This window comes from Lissotriton helveticus, chromosome 12 (assembly GCF_964261635.1).
Source record: "Lissotriton helveticus chromosome 12, aLisHel1.1, whole genome shotgun sequence".
Classification (NCBI taxonomy): domain Eukaryota; kingdom Metazoa; phylum Chordata; class Amphibia; order Caudata; family Salamandridae; genus Lissotriton; species Lissotriton helveticus.
This window is the reverse complement of record NC_136073.1, coordinates 148,449,276-148,471,735: the sequence shown is the minus strand read 5'-3', so window position 1 is coordinate 148,471,735 and position 22,460 is coordinate 148,449,276. Positions and strand designations below refer to the sequence as shown.

The window sequence follows — 22,460 nt, the reverse complement described above, 5'->3', positions numbered from 1 at the left end:
GAACTGGGCATCGGATGCTGCCTGGCGCCATAACCCTCCGTGTGTGAGGCTGATCTAGCTCCCATTCACCTCGATTGGCCACAACTCACAGTCGAACGCTGAGACCTTCCTGTTTGTGGGGCTGACTGGAGCTTTGGTGTTGCACTACTACTTTCCCCCTTAACGAGTTGCCTTGGTCGTCTCTCCCCGACCACACCCTCCGTGCTACTGCGGTGATGGGAAAGAGAGACCCTAATCAGAGGAAGCTTAGCTTCGATAAGACCTCCCTTCTCGCTACGGACCCTCCACCTGGTTCGGCGACTGGTGCTTCCAGCTCGACAGACTTGGGGGACGCCGCGGCTCTGGTCACCACCATGATGGGTGAAATGTGCGCCGGCTTCAAGGCGCTTGACACCCGCTTCGACAGCCTAGAACAAAAACTTGCGGACATGGGCACCAAGGTGCAGGCCCATGATAGGAGGCTCGACGTGGCTGAATCCAGGATATCGGACATCGAAGACGGCGCCTCAAAGTCGCTTAAGAGACTGGAGCGGGTTGGAAAAATCCTTAAAGACGTGGCCATCAAAAACGAACACTTGGAGGCGCGTAGTCGCCGCAATAACATTCGCATTCTTGGCGTGGCAGAGACTACTGCCACGGGCCGGTTTGACACCTTTGTTGAACACCTCCTCATTGAACTATTTGGCAGAGACACCTTCACTGCTGGCTTTGTAGTCGAACATGCACACAGGTCTCTGGGGCCCAAACCTCGCCCTGGCCAACTGCCACGACCTATTATCGCCAGAATTATGAACTTCCGCGACCGCGACGCAGTGTTACGTGCGGCACGTGAGGCTGGAGAGATCCAGTGGCAAGGCAGCAAGCTGTCCTTTTTCCCCGATTTCACACTGATGGTCCAGGAGGCAAGACGCAAGTATAATGGAGTTAAGTCCACCCTCCGGAATCTGGGTCTAAAATACGGCATCCTGTACCCGGCCAGGTTGAAGGTGGATGTGAACGGTAGATTCCGCATTTTTGACTCTCCCGTGGAGGCACAGGACTTCTGTCATGGCTACAAGAAGCAGGGCTCGTCGGCAGCCCCCGGCTCAGCGCCGCATACCTCTCCTCACAGCGACACACAATCCAGTGCTGACCTTTTTGCTGAAACTGTCCAGGGCTGATTGCTTAACGTTAACTACTTTTGGCACCCTTCTTGTTATGTTGTCTATTGAATGTGGACCTTCCAGTGTTTATTGACTGATCTCCTATTCGGAAATCGCCTGTTGGGACGCCCGCATGGCGTGGCGTTGCTACCCCCTATGGCGCAGGCCTTGTTGTTTATATTTTCTGGGGCTTTAACACTAACTTTTTTTTTTGCAGCAACACCGTTTCCTTGAATGGTCACTAACATCTGTAATCTGCACTGTTGTTCAGCAATTGTTTGGGGATCGCCTCTCTGGGGACTCTGGGAGGCTGGGTGGTGGGTGGGGGTTGGGATGCGTTTTGTTTCATTGGACATATATGTTTGTGAGAAGTTGCGAGGAACATGGGAGTAGACTGTCGTATGCACACCTGTCAAAGATTATCTATAATGTGGATGTATGGCCAGAATAGGATTACAGTCTGGACCGTCCAGACTTACTTTGATGTCTTGGAACGTTCGTGGTTTAAATAGCACGAGGAAGCGCAAACAGGTACTGAACTATGCAGCGCGACATGGGGTAGATGTCCTCTTTATGCAAGAGACTCATTTGGTACAGTCGGACACGGTCTCCGTGGCTAGGGGTTTGGGGACACACAGAGTATTTTCCTGTTACAGCAGATACGCAAGAGGTGTTGCAATTCTTGTGCACAAACGTGTCCCCTTTGTATTGACTGGCATTAAAACTGATGGGGAGGGTAGATACGTGCTTATAATGGGAGTATTGTTTGGTTATAAGATCGCAATGGTGGGAGTCTATGGTCCCAATGTGGATTACCCAGCCTTTTTCCAGGACCTGCAGATGACGCTGCTTCACTCTGACATAGATTTGTTGGTCCTGGGGGGTGACTTCAACATATTGATGAATCCTGACAGAGACAGTACCTCTCCCTCTCCGGATAGCAAACCCAGGGCCCGCTCAGTACTGGCGGAAATTTGCACTCACTTTTCTTTATTGGACATAGAGGCTAGACTGCACCCACACATGCCTGATTATACACATCATTCTGGCTTCCACAATACCAGCACTAGAATTGACTATTGGCTCCTCTCCCCGGGCATTGCGGGCTGGGTGGATGGCCTTTCCACGCTTCTGACCACTCTCCCATAGTATTGACTATAGCAATCCCCAGGTTGGGAGGCTACGAGAGGCAGTGGCGATTTCCTGGCAGGGCTCTGCTGGATCCAATTTTTAAGGAGGACATCCGTACTGCCATCGACGACTATTTTGATATTAATACCGGCTCTGTCACCTCCTGGGCCACGTTATGGGAGGGGTTCAAGGCCACCTTGCGTGGGGTTTGTATCGCCAAACATGTAGGGTCCCTGCGTGAGATTCGCTCCACCCTGTCTCGCATTGAAACGGATATCACTGCGCTAGAGAAAGAGATCCTTGAGGATACCTCTGCGGGTCGTGAGGCTAAACGCCTTGAGCTACTCTTGGAGTTTCGGGACGCTGCAGACTGGGAATTGAGGTTCATGGGTAAACACTACATGGCGCGGCAGTACGGCGAGAGTGATAGGCCAGGCAAACTATTGGCGCAAATGCTTAGACCGCCACACCAGGCAGCTTACATTACTGAAGTGATTGACGCACAGGGTACGCGGCAACACTCCACTCCCGATGTTTCCAACACTTTTCTGTCATACTACAAAACCCTTTACACTTCCACACTCTCGGGGGAACAATGCAACCCGGGACCGTATTTGAATGAAATTGCCATGGTGCACCTAGAGAAAAACATGCAGAAATTTTTGGCCATGCCCATAACGCCAGATTTTATAATCGAGGCCATTGCCAAATTGAGAGGCTCCTCGGCTCCAGGCCTTGATGGTTACTCGGCTGACTTTTACAAGGAATACAAGGAGGAACTTGTCCCTAGGCTTGTCGAGGTATACGCTGAGGCGCCTGAGGCCGGCGTACTACCACCCACGCTCCGGGAGGCGGTCATTGTTTTATTACCCAAGCAGGGCCGTGACCCCTCTTTGTGTAGCTCCTACAGGCCCTTATCCCTCTTGAACTTGGATTACAAGATTTTGGCAAAAGTCCTAGCAATTCGCTTGGCGCTGCTCGTGGAAACCATCATTTCGCCGGCTCAGTCCGGATTTGTCCCACCGCCCGGATACGATTGAATGGCACCATTACTGAAAGCTTCATACTTTCACGAGGTACCCGTCAAGGGTGCCCTTTATCCCCGCTCCTGTTCATCATTGCGATGGACCCCCTGATATGGCATTTTCAAGAGAAACACCTCCACAGGGGGCTTCAGTTCAGCACCGGGCCACTACTCGTCTCGCTGTATGCCGACGACACTGTTTTGTATGTTCGGACTCCTCAGTCCAATTTGGAGCCGCTATTGTCGGAGATTACCCGCTTTGGCGACTTCTCGGGCCTTAGAATAAATTGGCACAAATCGGTCATTTTTCCACTCACCCCCTCCACCTTGCAGTGGAACTGCTCGTTTCCTCTAGAATGGAGCACCGACTCTGTGAAATATCTGGGAATCCACATCCACCTTGACACAGTGTCCATAGTCCGTTTGAATTACGGACATGCCCTTGATTTTTTGGAGGATCACACGGAGCGCTGGCTCCGCCTCCCACTGTATATGGCTGGCCGGATTGCCATCATCAAAATGATTGTCCTCCCCCGGTTTTTGTATTTATTCAACAACATTCCGATCCCTCTCACCAAGATTTTTTTTTTCACAACTTCGCTCCTTACTGCTGCGTTTGATATGGGGCGGTAGGAACCCACAAGTGGCCTGGCGCACATTGACACTCCCTTACAAACGTGGAGGATTCGGAGTACCAGATTTTTATCTCTATTACCTAGTAGCACAGAGCTCGTACGCATACCCTTGGTTCCACCCGGATGCCAGAATTCCATATCTGAGGTCTGAGGCTGATTTGGCGCTCCCTGTGGCCCTCACTTCCATCCTTCCTAGGGGACTACCTCGGGACCCACAAGACATACAGCCTTTATCCACTACATGTTGGGCTTGGGATAAACTGCGACGCCTACTGCACGTTGAGAAACTACACTCGCCTGCCCTGCCGTTGCCTAACCCTCACTGGCTCCCCATTACAGGTGAATCGTGGTTCAGCGCACAATGTCCAAATTCCAACTACACACGGTCGGAGATCTCTTCCCGGACGGCCATGCTTTCTCCCTTATGTAAGACCACCGCTTCACAGACAGGACGTTTATGGACTCATTCACGCTGACTAGACTTTGCTCAATGCTCAGGGCTGAATTCCACACATTTCCGCTCCCTCCTGATGACACCCCTGCACTCACATTTATAATACAGAACCAGACGGGGGCACATGTTGTCTATAAGTTATACAAGATATGCCTTGCCTCGGTCCCTTCCTCTGACGCAGTGGTGCGCTCCGCTTGGGAGGACGACCTGGGCATCCAGATCACGGATGACCAATGGGCGGCGTGTTGTGCTACCACGAGAGAAGTGTCCATTAACACCAGACATAAACTCATACACTTTAAGTTCCTGAGGAGGATGTATTACACTCCCGCACTTGCACATAGGATTGACTCTAGCAGGACACACCATTGCCCTAAATGTAAAGCCCCACAGGCGGACTTCGCCCATCTTTCCTGGACTTGCCCGCAACTGGCTAACTACTGGCTACAAATGCACCGGGTTCTGGGGGACATATTGGGCATGGACCTGCAACCCATCCCAGAAATTGTGTTGCTTGGTTATGTTGCAAACTTCCCATGCCCTCTTCGTAAGCTGGCATCCATTGGCTTTCTTTTGGTCAAGCGAGAGGTGGCGCTGCTCTGGTGTGCTAGGCGCGCTCCAACAGTCCGCGCTCGGCTCCGTAGTTTGGCCTACTGTAATGTTAATAGTGTTGAGTATTCAGAACAGATTCCAATTGCTTCAAGACCGATTGACATATGGGGGCCATACCGGAAGTATGTGGCGAGGCTCGCTCAGGAGGCACAATCCCAATTGATTAATTCCTTTGTTCCTACGGGGGTGGGCTAGGGTGGGCTCCGCGACCACGCGGAGACCGCCTCCATCGTTATTTTCCTGCGGGTCACGTATAATCTGCACTGCAGAACATCATTACTGGGCGCTCCGGTGGATTGCGGAAAGGCCACATGGGCTGCCTTAGGTGTTGCCTCCTTGACTGCGGGACTCTGCTGTCACTCCTATGGTGTTGGGTGGGGAACCGGCCTGTACCTGAATGCCTTGATGTTTCCATTTCCTATTGCGCTATATTGAGAATGGAATTGTTTTCTTGTGCTGATTGATCTGCTCTACTGTACTCGCAATCTTACTGATATGACTCACTTTTTGCATGTTGCTTGTAATTTCTTCCTCAGTTCCTGTATGATTTTTCTTTTTATTTCTAGTTTCGTCAAAAAGTAAACATGTACTATTGCACTGTGTCATTCTAGTAGGTGGCAATCCCTCTGTGATACATCTCATTATTGGTTATGGACTCAACTAATACATTTCGATATTTACCTTGTTACATCTGTATGTGAAAGTGGATTGCTTTCTTGTGCAATAAACAGAGTTTTACAAAAAAAAAAAAAAACCTTTGCCTACTGTCCGGTTGCGTTGATATTTCTTTTTCTATGAAGCACAGGAGAAAATAAGTTTGTTTATTCCTTGTCACCTTTCCTGACCCCTGCAGCAGCTTATCACATCAAGCTGTGACACAAAGTTTGACTAATTTAGTAGGTAAGAGAATGTGTTACTACATTCTTTTCTTTTTAAAATCTGCACAGGCCCAGCAGGACACATACTTCATGTGTGCTTCATTTAAACAGTTTTTATCATTACCATGGCCAATGCAGGACAGCAATAAGACAATACAAAATGCCCAGATAAGCTGGTGATTAATGATCCTTCTGGAGAGCAATTATTTGTCTGTTAATAGTTTTTAAATGCAGAAGAAGTGCATTTTATGTGGATAGTTCAGTGGGTTACTGCCTTTGTCACAGAGATCCTTGTGTTACTTGCAGTTCAGAAGTTACAATCCTAACAGGCCAGTGACCAATGAACTGTCACCAAAGAGCTGCATACAAACATGAATGATATAGTTAGAACTTTGCTTTTTTGTTTTGTGATATAGTTAGAACTTCCCCAGTCTTTCATCATTCTAATGTTGCTAAAATGAGTATATTTGGGCAGATATACATTTTTATCAGTAAAGCTGACCCCCATGGAATACTCTTTAAATCCTAAGGTTGTGTTCCCCAGACCAAACCCTCTTAAAATATCCCGCCCACCAGTATGGATGACATGTGATTCATACACCTTGTAATCCTCATTGGTTTATGTGACATTCCCTGTAGACTGATTTACATACTTGTATGATTCATTGTCTCTGTATAATGTGTGTGGTGTAAAGTACTGACACACACTACACTGATATGAGCAGCGCTATACAACAAATGAAATGCATATGAGAGAGAGGCTACGTAAAGACGAGGGGCGCTGGTGGAGGGTGGCAGTGAGGGAGTCTGAGGAGGAGGTCATGAGAGGGAGGGGCTACAGAGAGATGAGGGACACTGGTGGAGGGTGGCACTGAGGGAATCCGAGGAGGAGGTCATAAGGGGGAGGGGCTATTGGGAGATGAGGGGCACTTGTGGCATGTGAGAGTGAGGGAATCCGAGGAAGAGGTCAATAGGGGGGCCAAGGAGGGATGAGGGCACTGTTGGAAGGTGGTAGTAAAGGTATTTGCTGAGAAAGAGGTTATTGGTGCAGCGCCAAAAAAGACTTTCGCATCAGCGCTCAAGCCTGCCCTGTCATGGCCTTTCTGTTTTTGTTTATTTAATTAGCAGTCGGGCATAAGGGCTACTGTGGAACATACTTTAAAGTGCCTGCTAATTGCATTTACTGCTATGTTTTAAGTATGAAGGTGATTTTACTAATGTTTTTACCGGGAAAAATGAAAGTGGAGCCCAATGGTGCCTGATATGGGGCTGAGGCCCAAGGTCATCTGTGAGATAAGGTGCACTGGAGAGGAATAATGGCTAATCGAAGCCTGTAAGGGAGTGTGTTGCAGAGTCCGTGGTTAGGTGGAGATAGTAAGGAAGAGGAAATCTCTCTGAAGGCTCGCACAGAGGGAGCCGGAGGAGTGTCACTTGCCTGATACTCCCACCTCAGAAACCTCCTCTTCCCATCAAAGTAACATTACATGGAAAAAACACTTTTTGAGAGTGATAACATTAAAAAGAGATTTGGAAAACAGTGAGTTTTACTGGGCCTTGTAAGACTAAGAAGAAATAAAGGAGGGCCCCGAAGCAGGCCTGTCTAGACATATATGCAACAAATCAAGCCCGCAGTGGCCCACCCAAATGCACCCTTGGCCACCCAAATAAAAATTCCTGGAGCCGGGCCTGACGCACGCACACATAAACGCACGCACATTCAAACACGTGCACACACACACATATTTATCGGGTGTGCGTGGTCTTGGGGGCAGCGCATATGATAATTAAGGGGAGGGGGCAGGTGGCCCGCTCTCAAATCCTCTAATTGGCCCCTTTGCCAGGAGCCAGTATCTTATTAAAGAGGACGGGGCATGCAGTCCCCTCCCCAAACCAACAAAGGCCCTCAAGACACCATCCCAAGGAGCCGTATAACAGATTAAGGGGAAAGTGGTGTGCGTCCCCCATCCCAGAGCCTAAAAAGGCCCTGGGGACTGCATTTTGATCAAATGGAGAAGGGCCGTGGGACACCCAAAAATATAATAAAGATATATTCACTGAAAAACACAAAGGTTAAAGGGATGTTATAACAGAGTTAGTTGAAAATGTCAGTAAAAATAGAACATTTTAAAATAACAAAACCACTGAAATTCACCAGCTATAGTTATCTCAAGTAGCCATAACCAGTGCCCTCAGCATGCACAGTCTTGTTATCAATTATGTCACTTCAGATGTCATTACGGTTGTTATTAATGCAGTCATTGAATATCTCATGAGTGATGTAATATGTGAGGGTACAACCAGTGCATGGCAAGGGAGCGAGTGTGGGGGCATGCGGTTGGCCACAAGTCACTCAACCCCATTGGAGTGCTGAATTCCCCTTTATTTTTGAGCACACGGATCTGCTGTGATTCTCAACAAGACTGCTCTGGGCCTCACAGTGGTCTGCAGAGCCACAAACTTCAAAGTGACCCCGATTTGTTTTAATTTGGCCCCTGTAGATGTCCTTCTGGCACTTCACTACACAAGGGCCATGGTGTCAGAGTAACCATACCTTTCCTCAATATATGTTATTTCTTTGTAGTTTCCACGACTCAGGGACTGAGTTCCCAAATCCTACGATTGCAGACGGAATGTTCCCATCAGGTTGTGTCCAGCCAATCACAATGCTTCCTTAAACTTGCAGATCCAATGCAGTGGAACCGTGGGGGATCTGCGGCTCAAAATATACATACATTTTTAACTTTCATATCTCCACAACTACTGAAGGGGTTTACCTAAATCACAAAATGCATGCTTTCTGGATGAAGATCTAGCTTTTTGCCTAATTTGCTGTCAGTCCATTCAGCCGTTTTTGCAGTATCCTGTGGAAAACTGTATAGGGAAAACATGCTATAGAATCTCCCCTTTTTCTCATGGCCCGCTAGACACATCACCCCAAAACTGTTCCACAAAGGAGCTGAGGTGGAGGAAAACTTTTTTTTGTGGAATATTTCGTGAAGATTTGTCAAATGGCGCCAAAGTTATTAGCAAACCAAAAAAAACACTTCATATGGAAATATTGTCCAAACTATAACCACCCAGCGGAAACAGCCACAGATATATATATATATATATATATATATATATATATATATATATATATATATATTATTCCATACAACCCCTAAACATTTCACATCCTTTAACCCTAAAAGATGGTCGCCAGGTAGGAGCCCTGCCTTAGAGCTCTCGTGTTGGGTATCACCAAATCGGTAAATATCCCCCATTTATCCCAGCCATCCAACCCGCACTACCCTACATCACAGAGGCACGGCTCACTACGACTATGGACCTACAATTCAGAACCTTGCGAACATTCAGTATCACATAAATGCAGATGACACTCAACTGTGCCTGAAGATCTCCTCTAAAGAGGACATAAAAACGTTAAATACTGCACTTGCACAAACCCAACAATGGTTAGCTCAGAACCATCTGCTGTTAAATACCCTCAAAACGGAATTTCTTTTGATCCCCTCCCCCATTAACTTGGCTCCTACCCAGGCCTGGCTTAAACAACCCACTGCTCTAAACTCCACCCCTCATGGTGTAGACTCTACCAAATCTTTAGGCATCACCTTGGATAAACACTTAAACATGCAAGTGCACATCAGTGCTACTATTAGGGGAGCCAACTTCCAACTTAACACCCTTAAGAAAATCAAACCTCCCCCCCCCCCCAAATACCTCAGACCGGCGATTCAATCCTTGGTTATGTCTAGATTGGAATATGGTCGGGTGGTCCTTGCTGGACTTCCAAAGCTAGCTTGACCCCGCTCAGAGCTACACTGAACGCATCGGCTAGACTCTAGAAAGCATGACCACGTCCCCTCTGACCTTTTGCAACTAAATTGGCTATCTATCGAAGCCAGAATCCGACTCAAGATAGCCTGCTTGACCGATAAAGCCATACACTACAACATCCCGATCTATCTGGCAAATAAGCTTGAACTTTCGGGCTCTAGCCGGAACCTTAGAAGTACATCCGCACTACTCTTGAAACCACCAAGATTCAAAAAGAAAAGATCTTACGATCGTGCTTTCACCGGTCTTGCTCCAAGAATCTGGAATTCCCTGCCACCGGAGATCAGATCCAATCCTTCCACTGCTTCCTTCAAGAAACTTGTCAAATGGCTACTCTTCAACGAACTTTAACAGCATCAACTTGTGAACATGCTCTTGTTTTGTTAATACTCTGATTCTTATTGTACTACACTGCTGTATTTTATTGTATGCTTTTATGTTATTTTTCTCTTGTGCTCTAGGGCACCGCTGATATCCCCAACTCATTACCTGATCTGTTTCTCCCTTTGTTGTAACTTCACCTACTATCCCATTGTGTTTGTGACCATTGCTTTTGCAAATTCTGTACAGCGCTCGGATACCCTTAAGGGTCTTGTTCGCGCTTTATAAAACGATTCGAACAAATAAATAAAATAAAAAATAACTACCATTCAATATACCAATGTCTGAACTCTAAAACTCTCTTACTACCACTTAACACTACTCTGTGTGAATTCTAAAACCCTCTTTACTGCCCCCTACAACTATCCTTCCCTAAACCCTAAAAGCCTTACTACCAATTAGCGCTGCCAGTTTTTTAGCCCTAGAAACCTGTGACTACTTCATACAATACCCTTTCCTGAACCTTTAAACAGCTCATTACTCCTTAGCACCATCTATCTCTGAACCCTAACACAGCTTACTACTCATTAATTCCCTGAACCGTAAACCCCCTACCACCCCTAAAACTGCCCTTTCCTCAAGCCTAAGAACTCCTTATTACCCCTTAACACTACCTATAACTGAACCCTAGCAATTCCTTACAAACCCTTAACACAATCCAGCTATAAACTCTAAAACCCCCTTACAACCTCCATACGATCCCTCCTTGAACCCTAAAAATCATTTTCAACCATGTAACTTTTAAACGCATTGTCATTGTAATGCATTGTAATTTACCTCTTTGTAATGTACCTCAGTGTAATGGTAAATATGTAGTTTTAACTTCACTGCAGTTGTGACATGTTGTTGTGGATGCATTGTAGTGGTACTATATCTTGCATGCTAGAACCCAGTACTGACTTCCTGTCTCCTTGACAATTTTCAGAACTTTCTCTTCATTTCGAATCTATTTTGGGTTTTGTGACAGAAAGGATGCTTTTGCTTCTGACGACCATATTTGTCACCAGCCCTGACCTTGTGGCATGTTCCAACAGTGAGTTCAGCCTCTTGAAAAACATTCAAGACTTGACTTACATCATAGATCTATGTCAGATTCCTGGCAGCCTGTATGCTTTTCCCGTCTGCATTTCCGAGCACTGCGGACTGGTTTGCCAATACCCTTGTAGGCCAAGGATAAGTGGACTAATCAGCACAACAATGACTGGCACTTGCTAGCCTCATCACGTCTGAGGCATGTGACTATCAGCAAGCTCTTCTACAGCCTCTGTTGTTTGCTTTAGTCTAGTTCTGGTCATTGGTGCGGTGCAGCAGTTTAACAGACCTTTTTCCAAGATAGTTCATCATTCTTGTGCTGCAGTAATTTCAATTTTTCCTAAACTTTCACTCTTTAGTTGTGTGACTTTTATTTTGAGGTAGAGCTGTTTTTTTGTGCATCCTATACTCTTGAGTTAGCACTACGTCATTACATATACAAGGAGAGGCTACCTCCTTTTATATGTGATGACGTAGCTGAACAATGCATAATGCACTTTACGTTATCTTGCTCGCTTTATATGGTTCCAAGAGAAGTTACTAAACTCTTCCTGAGGGATATTTGACTTTGAATATATAAGGAAGTTTGGAGCATTTGAGACTATTATTAACCGTTTTTATATGTAGATTTATGCTCAGTTCTATCAGATTCATTTTTATTTAGGGATCATTATGTTTTAATATGTTTTATTGAATTTAAGCTTTTGATATACCGTGTATTGTGTTCTTGTTTCTGAATCTTTAAATATGAAATACCATTTGTGAATATGTATGTTAAATTGTATACTTTTATGTTTCTTTTGAATCGAATAAAGTTATTTTTTGACTGAGTTAGCACTGATAGTACTAGCACTGTTGTAAGTGCTCCTTTAATTCTTAATCTTAGCTACTTTTAATGGATACACTTGTCTGAGTTCTTGTGTTATTGTTCCTCAGTTTCCCTGCTTTCTTAGTTCACGTGATGCTTTATTATCCTTGCTGCCTTAGTTAAGAGATTAAAAGACGAATGCTGCGAATGCGTATGCATCTACAGAGCCCATCTTTGAATGCACTTGTAATTTAACAAATATCATAAAAAAATGGTCACTATGGATGTGCGTGCCTCCGTGGTGGCCATTTTTTAATGTATTTTCATTTATTTGAATGAACCCCACTCATAGATGACTGCTGTGGACGCATTTGCATCCTTGATGGCCACGTGTGAACTGGAATAGGTAAAATAAAAAAATTAAAACTTCCCACCATTGTTAAAAAAAACAGTTTGAGATGGTGACCTGACAACAAAGTGGCGGTGGCGAAAACGTATAAAAGAAAACAAAATAGTCACTGGATCTCATTTGCAGTTGGCAAAATGACATTAGAGGGGTATTAGAGGAAATCATGCTTAGGAGGCGATTGCGTTGACATACTGTAATCCATTTCTTGGATCAAATCCAAAGTGCTACATTTTGCAATTGGTGCAATCTCTCTTGGGTAGAAAAAGCTTTTCCTTTTCCTGTGTCTTGTATTATGCCTAAAAACGGTATCTTGGTTTGTGGCGTGGTTAAAGATTTCTGTGTACGATTGCGAGGCCCTATCTTTTGAACAGGTTGACACACTTGGGGTGAATTTGTGACTGAATCTTGTATTGGATCTTTTATTAGCCAGTTTCCAAATAAGGAAAAACCTGATGCCCCTGTTTCCCTAGGTATTTCTCAAGGTACGATGCAACTTGGGCCATGCATTTCATAAATATTCTTGGGGTTAACTTCAGTTTGAATGGTCATACCCTGAACTGATAATGACAACCATCCGCCTATAAATGAGAATATTTTCAATGTCTGGGGTGATTAGGGATGTGGAAGTATGCATTTGTAAGTCTAGCCTCATCATAAAGTCTGACTCTCCTAGTAGATAAAGAATCTTTTGTAATGAGATCATCATGACGTTTTTTCAGACGCTGTTGCAAAACTTAGATTGGTCTCCCATCTCCTGGTTTTATTCTGATTAAAACGAAAGAAGAATAGAATCCTGAATTTCGTTGGAATCTTGGGACTATTTCTGTAGCAGATTTCTTCATAATATAGAGAATTTACTCTTGCAATTTGTGGAGATGAAAATGTTGCTTTCTGGTTGGAAGTGTTCTTGGAGGGTTCTCCACAAATTCTAAGGAGTGACACGTATTTACTAGATCTAGGACCCATTTGTCCATTGTGATTTCTCTCCAATATTTGGACAGGTGGAAATCTTCCCGCCTACTTGGTGCAAAGTTGACACTTTGAAGGTTGTGGTGAAGGGTGCCTGTAGTTCCGCAATGTCTTCATCCATAGTCCTGGGATCTTGACTGGGTGGTATTGCTTCTTCTTTAAGCAGTTCTGCAATATGCAACTGATGATTGTTTATATTGATGTTGATACCGCTGGTGGTATGGTCGGGGCTGAACATGATACGGATGTGAAATATATTGTTGATATCCACCTCTCTATGAAGGTTATCCTTTACCTCTTTACGGTTCGAAAGAGCTGCTGCAGGACTCCTAGTGAGGTTGCTGCCTCTGTATCCGTTTGTATACCCTGTAGTGCTTCCTCTACATGTTTTCCAATAAAGTTACACCATCCATAGGATCTCTTTATTCTTACTCTGAACCTATAGTCTGAATGATGTATAGCGTAGCCACCCTTGTCGTCTTAAGAAAGCAGCCCTGGAAAGTGATATAAATCCTGTGGTAACTACATCAATAGATGCATCTATAATCACTGTTAATGTTTGTTTACCTTCTTGTAGAATGGTGATCGGTTCATTTTTTTGTCATTAGGTAAATGATCTATTAGCGGTGCCAGATCCAAGCACATTTGCATGTCAAAATGGTCAACATTAGCCAGGAAATGTACTGCTTTAGTAGTTGTTGCTGCCATTGCTGATACTTTTTTGCTGATGTTGCCCAAGTGTCTAACCTCTCTTTCTGGAGACACCCTGTAGGGTGTTAAAGGGTTTCTTGACCTTCTCTGCGATGCCTGCATAACAACAGATTCTGCTTAGGGATGTCCTATTAGGCAAGCTGGTGAAGTTTCAGGTGCTTTATATTTCTTATACAGAAGCAGGACCACTGCTGATACTGTGGCTAGGTTCCACATACATTTAAGTCCGTTATTCCATATGTGGTCAGTAAACGTTATTGACCATACTGATTTCTTTGGTGAATCCTTGAAATGATAAGTGAAGCAATCAAACTCTTTTGTTGGTAAAGGTAGAACAAAACTTTTACAAGCTTTGATGATAGGATGAAAACGTGTTATATCATCTGGTGGCAATTATCTACAGGTGCTGCCATCGGGGACTCTGGCCAAAGGACTATATAGTCATTTCATTCTGAGTTCAGCCATCCTCTGTCCTGGTCGTCATCAGTTGTAAAAACTGTTTGTGCTGGTAATAACAGTGGATTAGCTGGTTGAGGTGTTTGTTTTGTAGATGGAGCCTCAGCAACATATTCAATATGTTGTGCTCTAAGAAGTTGCACAGGGGGTATGTTTTGTGGTGTTTGATGACTTAGCGCTATTTGGAAGGTATTATGCCAGAGCGATTGGTATTTTAATTGCATCTGGGACATTTTTTTTTCCATAATATGATGGTTCAGATTAGTGATGAGATTGCCAACACAGAAGACGGGCTTCCTTTTCGGAAGGCTGGTATGATCTAGAATGATAGGGTTCAACCGGTGGGGTGTGGATTTAGTATTTTTGGTCCTCATCATATTCCTGGCATTTCACCTTTAATTGGCCAAGACCATATGCAGGTCCAAATAGGCTTTCATCCTCTGAGTCTAAGAGACTTTCAGGTGGTTTCTTGGAAACATTTATAAGGGAAGCTGCAACGAGTTAAAAAGCAATGGCAGACCACATTGAATTTAGGCTAGTTGAATGAATCAAAAAACAAACCTGCTGGATTTACCGCCCTTGGAGTAAATGCCCGAGCCTGTCCCCCAAAGGGTGGTCAAATGCCACTAAGGGCCAACTAAATTGGCTTGAAGGCTGATGCCAGATGGGCAGAGGACTGCCTTTGTTGGCCTGGATGTTGTATGCTTCATCCCCGCCCCACGGGTGAAAGCGGTGAACCTTGGCGTTGCTGGTATGCAAAATTCCTGGAGTAGCCTTGAAAGGGGGTTAAATTGCTCAGAGTGCTGTCTCACTGGTGTTGAAAGGCCTAAGGAGCATGTTGTGTCCCAGTGTTCATTGAAGTGCTCCAATGCTGAATCAGGATTCTCGCCAAACAGACGAGAACTGTCACATTGCATATCCATCAAAGAGGCCTGCACGTCACAAGATCCACTTTCACATCGGGGTAGAACAAAGCCAACGCAGAGTCAAACATGGCCACCTACAAGCACATAGGAACAATGCTGTTTAAATCTTACATATCTAGTCTGGCGCCTTGGGATATGGGATATTCTATGTCAAGGGGTCTGCGGTTAGATGTATCCATTGGAAAACGTTTTATAGGATTCAGAGGGAAAAGTGCCTTAAGGACTACTCATAAAAAAACAAAGCTTCCTGGTGGGTACAAGTCTCTCCTAATCTGGATTTGCTCTGGTACCAATCACACCAGTTTCAAACACCTCGGGATAGTGTTAGGCAGAACTGTGGCAATCAATCATGATGGGCCTAATCATGCAGTTATAAATTAGTGTTTATAGCATTATGTTCATCATCCGATTGCACAACCACGTCCATGACAAATAAGACACATCCATTTCATTATTGGAAATGTGGATTTTATTAAACAAGTCAAAATACAGAAACAATTTGTCGAGCACAGACGCTACATGCTGATACAATGTACACAGATTCAGTGTGTCCCGCACACCGCCCACTTTTGTTAAGCTTGTGCAAACACACATCACATGGCCAACAATGCTGGCAGCTAGCTCACTGGTGCAGTGAGGCCATGCCGTCACAGACATCAGAAGGAGGATATACAAAAGTTGATGGGGGAAACATAAATCTTCAAAAATGCACAGTGACTCTGGAAGGCTAACATGGGGCATGGGACACTGAAGGGGTTTCATAATTGCAAGATACTGGTGAGGGCAGATGGGGTGGCAGAAGCGCAACCTATGGCTGCCTTGCTGTCACCCACTAACTAAATACTGAGTTTCATGTTGTGTTAGGGACATTTTCACTGAACAAGTTTTTCCCTACACCCCAGGAGCACTTTTTGCTAAATGCATTGCTGGCCAGGATACCGTGTAGTGTCAGCCAGCGCCATGTTTTTCCTTCAGAACGAAATCCCAGCAGCGGGGGTTTCTTTCTGAAAAACAAAATGGAGATATCCTTGCTATTTCCCAGTGCATGGGAAGAGTTGTTTTTTTCATGTTCACGAAACCATGCCTTACATGGCACGTGCAAACAAAAGAACAGCTTAAAAACCACGATCAAAACAGGATGGCCCTTTTAATGCTGTTGAGCCAGCAGACCTCTGACGCCTGGCCCTCTGGCAAGTGGTTTCTATGGTGGTGGAGCCAGCTGGGGATGTGTCGTTGAAACCTGGTGGCTCCCCCACTTCTAAATGAAGCATGGGAAGTAAAAGGTGGATGGAGTGGGGAATCCACCAGTTTCTTGCAGATGCCCTATTTCTGACAACTTTTGAATAAGTCCATAAGATTTCAGCAGGCATGAAACCTCAGAGGGGTCTATGACCAGGCATTAAAGAAGCCCCACAGCAAGAACGTTTTACTATAGCACAGCAGGCATCTAAAATGATGCCTCTATAACCTGACTGAGGGTAATGGTGCAGAACTGACATCCCAGTGAGAAAGTGACCTTGCAGTGAACAAATTGCTTGTAGGTCTGATTTATGCATTCACAGACCTCGCTTGAAAGCAAATGAACTGGGGAATATAAATACACGTATTTTCACAATGTAAGGCCCTACTTCCCCCAAAAAGGCAATCCTTGCGCTAACTAGAATTTGTGAAAAAGAATGACTGCAGCCACTGAGTGGAGAGTCCATTTCTGAAGAACACATTGTAATAACTCGGTCTGCCAATATATAGAAATTACAGTTTGCAATTATGGGGCGGAAGAGAGAGAACGGTGTTCACTTATGGTGCCCACAACAGTGGTGTGCGTACAATGCTGTCTTCTAGCCATCAACATTGCTATCTACTTGTTTATGCTATTTAGGATTATTTTCATAGATGAAGTAAGTAGGGGAAGAGGCACTTAGTGCAAGAAAGACCACTAAGAGGGCATATGTATTAATATGAATCAGATTTTACTTTTCCAAATAAAAGTAATGCATCGCCAAGAAGAACAATTTCATGAATTCTTGCTCCAATCTTAAGGGTCAAAATGCCACACTCATGGTTAAGGCTTACAAGGTGAGCTACAGGCTGAAAGAAAGTAGTTTATTTTGGACTAAAGCGTTCCAATCACAAATACCACAGTCTCCAAAGACCCTACCAGAATGGTACAGCCTTAAGAGTTTGTCTACAAAGAGCGAACTCTATAGCTACAATGGTTTCAATAGCTGAACCAGGCTGAATACTTTTAACTTTTCTAAAATAAGCCATTGAGTGACAGAGTTGAAAATTACTGTGTCCATAGCTGTTAGTTTTTAAACAAAAGTGAACAATAGGTTAGAGGGGAAACCCAGCCAGTAGCATCCAACCAGTGCAGCTTCTGCCAAAAGAGAAAATTAAACCCCTTTTTACGCTAGAGGTAATGACTGGAAATAAAATTAGCTGTCCAAATCTCAAGAAAGTACAAAGTTCCAGAACCACTATGCTCTACTGTCCCAGATGGAGTAAAGCTCTTGCATCATCCTGGTGTTGGGTGCTCCTAGAAAGGAATACATGGACAGGTAGATACATACTGAGAATCAGTCAGTTCTGCATCACCAGAGCAGGAGAGGGCAAGAAGTCTATCTTTATGTATTCAAGGCTCTTCTTCCATAATCCAGTAAGGGAACTTCCAAATTTTGACTTCCAACTACCTTAGTAGCTGTTTCAATGACAGTCACTTATGTGTAACAACATTGCATGTGATGGGGCATTTCAAAAGCTAAGTCTACCATGCTACCGAGGCGCCTACTTATGGAAGTGAAGCTTGCTATATACTCGACAATAAGAAGTAATGACTAGATCACAAGAGACCGTGCCTTCCCTCTGTATCACCCCCATTTTGTGTAACAAAGGCCCAACCTTTATTATGGAATGGAGAATAGAGGCTCCTCAGATTGTACCAGGAGGAAAATTGGGCCATGGTGGTAGTTCACTTAATCCCCAGAGCCATGTGATTGGAAAAAGGTAATTGATGAATGAGGTGACAACCATCCTCGGCATAAAGAGTGTGAGGGGCGATGAGCATTGTGCTGGGACCTTGGACTCCAAATAAACAGCCCCAGTGTTAAGGCCAGAGAGCCGCAGAGGTATCTGAGGATTTACAATTATGATACTAGAAGGTGCAAACCCTTGAAGAATAGAGTCCAGGACCTCAGACATTGGGCTGTAAGTCTCTTCGGTCAAAGCGTGTATTAGAGTTACTTTGCAACTCTAGAGGCAGGTTATGGTGCAAAGGGCACTTGAAAATACCAGTACTTGGGTGTTCACTACTGCTTAGGGATGAAGGTCACATAAGGGTGTCTCATCTTGTGATTGCTGAAGAGTTAACTTGGGTTGAGGGAATGATGTTCATGCTGTATCAGTGCAGCATTAAAGGAGATCAGCATGCATAAAACAAACAGGACCTCAATGATGCTTATCGCATGTTCAGCAGGAGGCAAATATGACGCTGTTTTAAGTCCTACAAAGACACTCTGGGAAATCCCAGAGCAGCAAAAGAGAGCTTAGTGTGCCCAGAGCTTGGACTAGGTCTTATCCTATTCTTTGAAATTAGTTGTATGACTTTGTCTACTGACAAAGACATGGTATGTGGGGCATCTGCATCAAAGCACCTCCTCCAAGTGAAGCAGGAGATCTTTAAACCCTCATTTATGCAGCATAAAGGTTGAGACCATTGTGTCCTGTATTACAGGCAAGCAAAGTCCTATTTAGAGCTCAGAGAGGTTCCCTGGCGAGCCGCCTTCATCCTCGTTCTCTGCAAAAGGGAGAACAAAGGACTGCAGGAATGGAGGTGATATGGGTGTTTGGGTTGTTCGGTGTAGTTGCCCATGCATCCTGGCAGCATTTGAAAAGTGGAGAAGCACAGCTTCCCTGCTGCCAAACGACACTGGAGAAGACACTGTATAGAAGCAGATGGAAACGTACAAACAAATTCTTATACTCAAGGCATGTACAAATGTTCTGTGAAAACAAAGGGTGTAGGTGGGAGCAGACCAATGATATCTCGCCCCCCTACGAATCCTTTTGCATGCGGAAGAGGTGAGAAAAAGAATCAGTGTGACACACATGAGGGCTTGCATCTCATTTTGACTTCTGTGCCCATTACCAGCACCTCAAGTAATCGTTTTCTCCCTTCTACCTTACAAGGAATAACAGGGAGAGCTTGAAAGGAGGAGGGAAGGAATTGGATTAAAATAGAAAACAATAAGGCTTTAGGTCTATACCATGGTTTTAATATTGGCTTGAAAACATGTGTTATCGATTACTAACCTGTTTTCAAGGTAAAGTACACGAGGAGTGTCGAATATACAATATTATACTCCCCATATGCCCATACCTTGACATTATGTTGTCAGTCAATACTGCAGATACAATATCCTTGCCAGTTGGTATTGAAAACACCATAGTGTGACATGCAAACCTACATTCAACTGCTCATGTAAAAGTATGCTTTGGCTTTAGACAGGCAGGCCATAGACACTGGATCCAGGCTGGCTACCAATATATCATATCTGTAGCTACCTAAAATGAATACTTGGCTAGCGACAGATGGAGCCTGAAATGTCCACAAGGCCACAAATCATTCATACATGTTTTGTATTAGATTACAAGCCCTATAATGGACCGGAGGAAGGCATTTCTCTTATCCTTTTACTTATCCACAATGTTAAGGCAGAGCTGTAGCTGTGCCCTAAAGTCTGTTCTGCTCAATCCTGTCACTGCACACGTGACTGAGCGCTCTGTAGTCCACCTCCTGCAGGTCCAGACAGATGAGGGACAGCTGTGGGTGCAACGTAGTGACATACTCCTGATCTCTGTGAGTGAATCTTCTCATCTGCCTGGAATCTGGAGGAAGATCATAAACAATTGGTCAAAGTGAAAGAGTGTGGATTGCATTCACTTGCAGACTTGTTAACAATCAATAAAAAACATTTACTTCAACATTTGTCTTGTGCATTTATTTTGTAAATATTCCATGAAAATCTTTTTAATTCTCAACTCATCACAATAAAACATAAGAAACGTGCAATGTAAAGGGAAAAATCAGCACAACTTTCAGAAAAAAAGTTGCTCAAGTGCTTATCTCTAATAGTACCAGGTACTTCTTTAAGACCCCTCTTTCTTTTTTCACAGAAAATATGATGTCTATTCGCCTGATAAACCGAAGCAATTGTGTTACAGCACTGAAAATTGAGGTGAGTTTTCGATTCCACTGACAAAGATAGTATACACAAATTGGCAACAAGTAGAGGGCATTGAAGATGGTGTATCATGAATGAAGTGTGGCGTGGAAGATAAAGGCTTATGGTTCTACAGTAACTTGTTCTTACTCTTACTCCCAGCTGAGCCCAGGCATGAATACACTGGGGAATAACAGCTATGACAAGAAAGTGTCCAAATAACATTGGGCCTCATTTATAGTTTGGTGGACGGGAATTTGCTCAGTCAGGGCGGCAGAGTAAAGTACTCAGTTGGCCTCCACGACTAACCTCCCTCCAAATGTAGAGATATCTGCCGGTCCAGAGGACATCTCTTGCTTTTACAGGAGCCACCATCAAGGCGGTTCCTTAAATGAATTGAAAGTTTGACAGACAGCTCCGTCAACATGACAAAGTGGCACGTCAAACTTTTAAATTGTTTTCTATTTTTAAAAACTAAATCTCATCTGGCAGTGAATGGCAGTGAAAACTGATCACGTGTTCGCCTACTCTAAATAGGATGGGTGAACACATGGCCAAACCTCTGACGGCTGTTACTCCGTTAGCCTGTCAGAGGGGTATGCAGGCAGTGGAGGCAGAGTAGTCTCTGCTAAATACATACTGAAGTTTTGCCCAAAATAAGGCAGAAGGAACTCAACGTTGGCGGAGAGCGTATTCCGTCACCGTTTAAATGGAGTACTCTCTCCGCCGAAGTCTAGATAGGGCCCAATGCTCTTTGATATTAGGTTGCACATCTTCGATCCAAACCTTCATGCGAGATAAACACAATCAAATTTGATGTTGGTGGTTTGTACCGCATACCCCATCATCAATATGCTAAGTAAGCAGTGTCTGGATGATTGGTTTGGAGTTTACCGGAGTGCATGCTGGGTACCCAATGATTGAGCAATTCAAGTGACGACAGATAGAGGGCTGGGGTGGGTTGGGGGTTGTTTTGCAGGGTGAGTCGGGTTTTTTTTTGTGGGCTGGGGTGGGTCGAATTTCTTTTGTGCGCTGGGGTGGTCGGGGTAGTTTTGTGGGCTGGGGGTGGGTCAGGGGTAGTTATCAGGGCTGGTGGGGTTCAGGACAGCCGCGGCCCGTGGAGGGAGTTGCGGTATGGCAGAAAGGCGGGACGCAGGAGGGGCAGGGTGGGGGGTGCTAAAAACCGGAATATGGATAACAAATTTCATAGCGCGGGCTGCATGGCATTTTGCGATGCAGGGCGCGCTACGAAATTCGTTTTATTTATTAAATTGTTTACTTACCTCCAATTATCCATATTCCGGTTTTTAGCACCCACCACCCTGCCCCTCCCCCGCCCCGCCTCTCTTCCCCACCACAACTCTCTCCACGGGCCGTGGCAGGTTCAGGATTCGTTTTCAAGGCTGTAGGAGGATGGGGAAGTTTTTAGGACTAAGGGGTTGGTGGTAGTTTTCAGGACTGTAGGGGGTTCGGGACTAGTTTTCAGGGCTGGTGGGGTTCAGGATTAGTTTTCAAGGTGGGATGTTTTCAGGGCTAGGGGGGTTTAGAGGTAGTTTTCAGGGATGGGGTTGGGTTAGGCTCTTTAATATTAGGTTGCACATCTTCGATCCAAACATTCATGCGAGTTAAACACAATCAAATTTGATGTTGGTGGTTTGTACAGCATGACCCATCACCAATATGCTAAGTAAGCAGTGTCTGGATAATTGGTTCGGAGTTTACCGGAGTGCATGTTGGGTACCCAACAATTGAGCAGTTCAAGTGGCGAGAGATGCTACCCTGGCACAAACTATAACAACATTAGGAGGAAGCCAAGAACCTCGACTACCA

The 22,460-nt window shown here is 44.7% G+C and overlaps 1 protein-coding gene across 1 annotated transcript in view; it reads right to left on the bottom strand.

Annotated features, from left to right (window-relative positions):
* Nucleotides 1-19,660: 19,660 nt before the first annotated feature.
* Nucleotides 19,661-22,460, bottom strand: part of CTC1 (CST telomere replication complex component 1) — a 230,849-nt gene continuing 228,049 nt past the window's right edge. The window contains exon 24 of the mRNA XM_078671543.1: nucleotides 19,661-20,295. Within this exon, the coding sequence (XP_078527669.1) occupies nucleotides 20,141-20,295 (155 nt within the window). The 3' untranslated portion in view covers nucleotides 19,661-20,140. The remainder of the gene's footprint in view (nucleotides 20,296-22,460) is intronic.